Consider the following 8,435-nt stretch of genomic DNA (forward strand, 5'->3'; position numbering starts at 1 on the left):
GCATTCTATCACTGGTCTACACCCTCCGCCAAGATTTTTTTTTAATTATTTATTTATTGTCAAAGTCATGTACAGAGATGTTACAGTTTCATATGTAAGGCAGTGGTACATTTCTTGTATAACTTGTTACCTCCTTCCTTAGTTCTTCCCCATCTCCTCCCATGAGTTGTTCAGTTGATTTACACCAAATGGTTTTGTAAGTACTGCTTTTGGAGTCGTTTTGTCTTTTTATCCTGTGTCTCTCGATTTTGATACTCCTTTTCCCTTCCCTAGTTCTAATACCAGTATACATGGTTTCCAATATCCTCAGATAAGATACAGAGATAGTGTAGGTACAACCACAGGAGGGTGATACAGAAGATCATCAATAATAGAAGCTACAGTTACACATGGCACATTGAAAGTAGTTACAACAGTGATATAACAATCGTTTCCATAACATGGAGTTCATTTCACTTAGCACCATCTTATGTGTTCATAAGGGCATAGCTATTGGGCACTTATGATCTTCTGCTATGACTAGCCTAAAACCTGTACTAGTTATTCCCTATGAGGGAAACCATAGAGTCCATGTTTCTTTGGGTCTGGCTCACTTCACTCAGTATAATTTTTTCCAAGTCCTTCCATTTCCTTACAAATGGGGCAATGTCATTCTTTCTGATAGAAGCCTAAAATTCCATTGTGCTCCACCAAGTTTTTAAAATGATAGTTTTATTTAAGAAAAGGAGCAAAGTAAGTGGAAATCTACAGAATTTGTGTCTGAAATGATGCAATTCCAAAGAAATAGAATCCAAACTACATACATTATGACTATATACTGTTTATGTATTTTTACCCACATACACATTGATTAGTGCTTTTGTTGTGATTGTTTTTTCAAATGTGTGAAAGAAATGGTTATACAAAGATTTAAGTAGATGTGTTTATTCTTATACAGCCAAAGTCCATGGTTTAATTAAGCATGCATGTGTGACAAGGGAATTTAGGAAAGGAAATCTTTCATCACAAAACTGACTATGTTTGTTTTCCACTTTGGCCAGGGTTAATAACTAAAACAGATGATGTGAAAGGTGACAGAACAAGGACCATTGGCATCACTGAGAATGTCTTGCTTTTCTATCTCTTCCTCAGAAGACCAAAAGGTGACTTATCCAACTGAATGTTTCTGGAGGCAACAGAAGGGTCTGGGCATGAATTTCCATGTCTATCCAAATGAGACTGGAACATTTTATGGATTTCATTGGACTGTGTGGATTTATTGGAATTACTTCAGTAACTGTACCCTTTGGTTGTTATCTTGCAAATGTGTCAGAAGAAAATACACTTTTATGGCAGTAACTACAAAACTGACATACAACATTCATTGATCCTGAAGAAAAATGTACATATATTTTTCAGTATAATTATGAATATGGTAGAGCTATTTCTAGAAAGCAGCTTTTTTAATTACTTTTGTGTAAATTTATTTAACAAAGATGTTTTGGTTTGTGTAAGGAAGATTTTAAAGACTAGATGTTTAATTGTAAATATATGGGGAAACTCAATGAAGAATTCAAGACAAAAAAACAAAACAGAAAAAGCACAAGCAAACGTGAATTCAAATGTTGTAATACATGGAAAGCCCAAGAATGGTAGCACATACCTGTAATCCCAGAAATTGGGAGGCTGAGGAAGGACAACTTAGCCGACGTAGGGAGTCCCTGTTCCAAAAAATGAAACACCACCACTACCGAAAAACAGATACATGGGAATGAAATTGGTGAGTAAACTTGTGACACATGATCATAAAGAGTGTATCCTGTGTGTAAATAAAACATACAGCAACAATTTTATAAGTATTGTCTGTTATTAATACTAGATTATATAGTCTCAGCCTTTCTTATGCATTTACATTATTTTATAATTTTTATTACTATTTTTAAGAGGTTAAAGCAAACACAATTTCATATTAATGCAATAAGAATTTATTAGACAGTTGAAAAAACATCTGAATTGTGTTTTAATTCAAGCTAACATGAGTCCTGTATATCTTTGTGTAAATTCAAGATGGTTGGTTTGTGAAGTTATTTTGTATGGAAAACTTTTGGTACAGTTTGTATCCCAGAAGATATGTGATATATGTGTGTTTTAATCCTTTCTGATATGCAGTGGGGTTAATAATAAATAGGATTGTTTCTATACTGAACAGATATTTGACTTTTTTTTTGGTTGGTTGATTTTGTTGCTTTTTAATTTAAAACTCCCTAAGAGTTACGTGGTGAAATCTATACTGATATGAACTTACCTTTGTAACTCAGTTGTTGAGGAAACAAAATGGCAATAATAGAATTAGCTACAGGGAAGATGGGCTTTCATAGGACTGATGTGTTAGAAACCTTAAACATTTGGTAGTGTGAAAATGTTCAGTAAGAAAGATTGTAGAAACTAGACTTGAAAGTGTACTTAATAATTCATGAAGATAGTTTGATTTCATAATTCATTGTTGCAGTCATATCTCAAATCAAAAGACATTAAGACTAATAAACAGGAAAGCTGCTTTTAAAAGCATTGACAGATATGTTTCTGTTTCAAATAATATCTGACATTAAGTCCATAACTAAATTTTCATTCTCATAAATTGGAAAGATCTATTACTAAAGTAAGGTTTTAACTATTTTATTGTTTTGTTTCTTGACACATGGTTACATAGTACAAGCGATTTATTGTTTTGTTTCATTTTTGTTTTTTGGTGCCTGTCCCGGAGCTTAAGCCTAGTTTAAACTGAATGTGTTGTTTCCGAGTTTTTTTGCTTAAGGCTTGTGCTCTACTACTTGAGCCATACCTCTACTTCCAGGCTTTTTGTTGATGGAGTGGAGATAAGCCAGCTTCCAGCCGGCTTTGAACTGAGTCCTCAGATCTCAGTCCCCTGAGTAGCTAGGATTATATGCGTGAGCCACCAACACCCAGCTTCCAGGCTGGTTGGGTTTTTTTGTTTGTTTGTTTGTTTTTTAAAGAAGCTGTTTGTCATTATTTTGGAGATTATAACACACATACAAGTGAATTTTTATCAAAATACAGCACATTTCTTCTATATCCATAAAAGTCAATCCTATGTAAATGGTACTGAAAATCAACTAAAATGAGTTAAAATTTACAGAGTTGTTAAAGGGTTCCAATCAAAATACTAAAACTATACAGTACAATAACCAATTAAACTTGTATAAATTTAGTTTTATTTTTGGATTTCATACACATGACTGAACAGAAGGCTGGTTTTTAACTCATGATCTTTTTTTTTTAATTAAATTTTTTTGACAAGGTGTTGTGCAAAAGGGGTACAGTTACATAATAGGGCAGAGTGTACATTTCCTGTGATATCTTACACCCTGTTTTTCTTTCCCTTCCCTAGATCAGGTAGACATATATACAATACACAGTGTACCAAAAACATATACATTAGCCACGTGGCATACGCCAAAGGAAATTCACCTAGGACTTGAAATATAACATCAACTGCTGGGGCTGTTTTCTCTGACCCGGCTCGGATGCTTATTTCTTTCTCTCTTATTACCCTCCGTATCGTCCTCTCCCCTAACCCTCGGCCTGCAGGTATGTTAGGGTGAGACGTAGGGGTCACTCCGGCCTGGCGTGCATGCGACCTACGTGGTAATGTGGCCGCTATCCTTCCCTGGGAGCTAGCATACATAGACCACGGAGTAGGCTTCTGAGAGCGAACTAACTTTATTGAGGGAAGGTCAAGGGGAGATGATTCCGAAGGAAGGGGGTTGGCCAGGATTCCGATAGGCTAAGCGGCTGTCACCTGAGTCCCAAGGGGCTGGTCACTTGACCTCCAAGGGGCTACGTCACTCTGAGCGCGCCAAACCAGGGCGGGGCTGGTAGGCGCCAGGCTGGCTGCCAGCTAAGTCGGGGGTCTATTTACCCAACCGGTTTCTCCGGATTCCAATGTAGAGAGGATGGAAGGGCCGCATTCCCCAGCTGGGGGAGGTGCCTCAAGCCCCTTCCATCCAGGGGAGAAAGATGGACCCCAACATCTGCCTCTTTTATATTTATATTTTTTTTTTCGAACAGCAGGAGGCGCCCTACTCGAGAGCGCGCCATGTCTTAGGTTGCCCCCCCCCCCAAGGGGAGTCTTTACCCGTCTTGGGCTAACGCCCTAGCTCTTCAGGCTGACCTTCCTGCTGGGCTGGCGGGCCCGATGAGAGGCCTTGGGGAGAGTGGGATTGGCACTCGAAAGAGAGCCTGATAATTTTTTCCGATGCCGGCCGTCCTTACTGAGCAGCGGGTCCTGGGGTTCGAGTGACGAGCCTCTTGGGGTTCTTATATGGCTAAAAGGCCAAAGGCCACTTGGTACCTAGACAGCTCTGGCCCATTGATTACAACAAGAGACCCAATGTAAACATAAGGTAAATGGGAGCATAAAGCAGACATGAGCATAAGCAATCGTAATATAAGGTAAATGCAAACATGAGCAACTGTAACACATGAGCAGTTGTAACACATGAGTAATTACAACAAGGCACAAGGCAATGGAGGGTCTCTTATCGGGGTCAGTCCACGGAAAACAGGAATTCTGGTCCAGTCTGGTGTCGCTCAAGGTAGCACAGGTGGCTCTTCCTTCCCCCGATGGTGAGGTAGAGGGGCAGGTTCAGGTCCTGGTGATGTGGCAGCCAGGGTGCTGGTAACTTAACAACTGAGGTTAGTAAACACTTCATAGTAAACATTACAGCAAGGTGCCAATACCTTACTTATTATAAACATTTATCATAAAACAAAGTGTCCAAGTCCTTTAGCTCCTATTTCCCTCCAATGGGGACCCCCGAGATAAGCAGCAAAGGGGGGAGCGAAAGAGAGGGACAACCGTGCAAAATTTCCCTTTGGTCCTTGTGCAAGGCTGTGGGCCACGCTGCCACAGCAAACGTTACTCCAAAGGGCATCAGGCAGGGTCCAGGGAAGAAACAGGGCCGACACTGGGTCCAGGTCCATCGCTGGTGCAGGCAGGCTTTCCCGTTTCTCCTTAGAAAATTCCACCTCGGTCTTTGCTTTCCTGAGAGGAAACAAGGGGAGACAACCCTCAAGGGCAGGTGCCCTTGGGTGGTCATTCTGTTGGGCAATATTTTACATCTCTAGCTGGTATCCAGATTGGATTCGGTTCCCCAGTAGGGAAGACGCAGGCGAATCCCCTTCCTGCACTGATAATTGGGTCGGGTCCACGCCACGCCCCTGTCAGAGAATCCTTCCACCGGGCCTCCACTTTTAAGTAGGGTGTTTGGCTTGACCAGTGTCTCTGGAAAGCCGACAGAGGTTGGTCCTTAGAGAAATTTAAAATATTCAATGTAAACATCGCTGTCCTCAGCTGGTCCTGGGGGCTTCCCCCCCCCTTTTTGTTTTAATAATTGATCCTTCAGGGTCTTATTATGCCTCTCAATTATGGCTTGACCCTTTGGGTTATAAGGTATTCCAGTGGTATGTTTAATATTCCACATTTGGAAAAATGCCTGTAGAGGCTTACTGGTGAAACAAGGTCCATTATCTGTTTTAACCTGTAAAGGCAGTCCTAGGATAGCAAAACATTGTAAGAAGTGGCTTTCAGCATGCCGTGCTCTTTCACCGGTATGCAGGGAGGCCCAACACGCACCAGAGTAGGTGTCAATGGACATAAATATATATTTTAGCCTTCCAAAGGGAGCGTAGTGCGTCACATCAGTCTGCCAAATTAAGTTAGGTTTTAAACCTCTGGGATTCACCCCCGGAGATTGCAAGGGAGGGACTTGCACGAAAGGCATACATGATTTGCAAGTCCTTATAATCTTTTTTAAGTCTTTTATAGGAATTGAAGGAAATCTCTGATGTAACCCTCTCCAATTTAAGTGAGTACGCTCATGAAGCCCTTTGGCCATTTGGAGGTTTTGAGGTTGTACAATGGCCAGAGCTATGATGGTTCCATTAGTGGCCAGCTGGTCAGCCGTACGATTACCTTGTGCCAGGTCCCCAGGCAGTCCTTGGTGTCCACGAAGGTGCTGTAAAAAAATAGGCTCACTCCGCTCTTTTAACAGAGACCTGACTTGGATCATCAGAGGAGTGATTGGGTTTCCATCCAACTTGATATGTGAACATACCAGGTTGGGTAGCAAATTAACCACATATAGACTATCAGAGAACAAATTCATTGGCTGTTTAACATGGGTCAGTGCCAAGGCGACTGCGTACAGCTCTTTAAACTGTGCAGAGCCAGTGACGGCTTCAAAGTAATGGGTGTTATCTTTCCCACCGGCAGGGGGCGAGGCGGAGCGCACCACTACGGCAGAGCCTGCTCGCCCACCATCTGTAAAGACATTGGCAGCCTTGACAAGAGGCTTGGTAGAGAAAAGCACAGGGGGTGTCCATTGTAGCCTGGAAAATGAGGTCACCCATCTTGAAGTGCCATAGTGGCAATCTATCTTACCCATAAAGCCCTCCAGGGCACTAGACACACATGAATTATTTCTCCTGACCCATTCAAAATCTGACAACCGGTAGGGAATAGTTAGCACTCAGGATCTCTTCCATAATGTCTCAGGGAAGTGTCCCTGCCCTTAATTACCAAGTCAGCTAGCTGGTCCAGCTGGGAATAAACTCTGGGAGCTCCTCCCACTGATGCGTGCACCCATTGAAGGGGCTCGCCTGATTGCGTAATTGCAGCTGAAGAAAGTTCGGATCCGGGGAGGATCCAAAGGCAAAGTGGGCACTTAGGCTTGTAGCGTGCCAGCTGTGCCTTATTTAAGGCCAATTGGATTTTCTGGAAGGCTGTTTGGAGTGATGGAGTTATTGTAATAACTTCAGTGGGCGCCTTGCCCTTTAAAGAGTCATGGAGCGGTAGTAACTCCTCTGTAGGCAGTTGAAGCCAGGATCTTAGCCAATTAATTTCACCTAACAGTCTTTGCATCTCCACCAGAGTATAAGTTGCCTAGAAGGATAACTGGGGCTTGAGTGGGCATACAGAGTCTAGTTTAAGCTCTGCCCCCAAGATCTTGAAGGGGTATACTTTCTGAACCTTGTCACTGGCTATACGCAGCCCTCCTCTTTGAAGGAGTGTTTGGGCCTTGCTATAGGCCAAATCTAGCACATGGGCGTCTGCTGATCCAATAATAATGTCGTCCATGTAAATAAAAAGGACAATATCTGACTGGTTCTGAAGGGGTTGGAGAACTTGTGACACATACTGTTGGCAGAAGGCAGGACTATTAACCATGCCCTGAGGTAATACTACCCACTCATATCTCTGATCAGGTCCCTGGTAGTTAACCGAGGGCACCGAGAAAGCAAACTTCTCACAATCCTGGGGATCGAGGGGAATGGAAAAGAAACAGTCCTTGATGTCAAGTATAATAAGATTGAGATCCCGAGGAATAGAGGGGATCCATGGCAACCCTCTTAAGGGGGTGCCTGCGGGGACTATCCGCTCATTGATTTTCCTTAGGTCCTGTACCATCCTCCATTTACCTGAGGCTTTTCGTACAACAAATACCGGGCTATTCCAAGGGCTCAGCGAAGGTCTAATATGCCCAAGGGACAGTTGTTCTGAAACTATTTCCTTTAACTTTTCTAATTTGTTTGAGGGAATAGGCCACTGTTCCACCCAAATGGGGGCGCCCGGGTGCCATCGAATGGCAGGAACAGAGGGAACAGTGGCCCTTAGAATTGGGGGTGAGGCCCTGTAGAATTGGGGGCCTCCAACTTTGGGGCCTCAGTGGGAGGCGCCTTTTGGCAGTCACTAAGGCTGATTGGCAGGTCCTGGCCTGTAACGACCGCGGCCTTGATCTTTCCCAAGATATCTCATCCCAGTAGGTTATCTGGTCAGTTGGTCATTATTAAGGGACGTACTACTCCCTTGCCACCATTCATATCATCCCAAGGGAGCCAGTCTCAGTCGGTAGAGCATGAGACTCTTAATCTCAGGGTCGTGGGTTCGAGCCCCACGTTGGGCGCCACTATGCTGGGGCTGTTTTCTCTGACCCGGCTCGGATGCTTATTTCTTTCTCTCTTATTACCCTCCGTATCGTCCTCTCCCCTAACCCTCGGCCTGCAGGTATGTTAGGGTGGGACGTAGGGGTCACTCCGGCCTGGCGTGCACGTGACCTACGTGGTAATGTGGCCGCTATCCTTCCCTGGGAGCTAGCGTACATAGACCACGGAGTAGGCTTCTGAGAGCGAACTAACTTTATTGAGGGAAGGTCAAGGGGAGATGATTCCAAAGGAAGGGGGTTGGCCAGGATTCCGATAGGCTAAGCGGCTGTCACCTGAGTCCCAAGGGGCTGGTCACTTGACCTCCAAGGGGCTACGTCACTCTGAGCGCGCCAAACCAGGGCGGGGCTGGTAGGCGCCAGGCTGGCTGCCAGCTAAGTCGGGGGTCTATTTACCCAACCGGTTTCTCCGGATTCCAATGTAGAGAGGATGGA

General features: G+C 43.6%; 1 protein-coding gene and 1 non-coding gene across 2 annotated transcripts in view; both read left to right on the forward strand.

Moving 5' to 3' along the window:
• Smchd1 (structural maintenance of chromosomes flexible hinge domain containing 1) overlaps window positions 1-2,189 on the forward strand; it is a 138,105-nt gene extending 135,916 nt beyond the window's left edge. Inside the window, exon 48 of the mRNA XM_048363666.1 lies at window positions 1,041-2,189. Within this exon, the coding sequence (XP_048219623.1) occupies window positions 1,041-1,053 (13 nt within the window). The 3' untranslated portion in view covers window positions 1,054-2,189. The remainder of the gene's footprint in view (window positions 1-1,040) is intronic.
• Window positions 2,190-7,895: 5,706 nt separating this feature from the next.
• Trnak-cuu lies at window positions 7,896-7,964 on the forward strand. Its single transcript has one exon. It is a non-coding gene; the product is annotated as a tRNA-Lys (tRNA).
• Window positions 7,965-8,435: the final 471 nt, after the last annotated feature.

This window comes from Perognathus longimembris, chromosome 15 (genome assembly GCF_023159225.1).
Source record: "Perognathus longimembris pacificus isolate PPM17 chromosome 15, ASM2315922v1, whole genome shotgun sequence".
NCBI classification, from domain to species: Eukaryota; Metazoa; Chordata; class Mammalia; order Rodentia; family Heteromyidae; genus Perognathus; species Perognathus longimembris.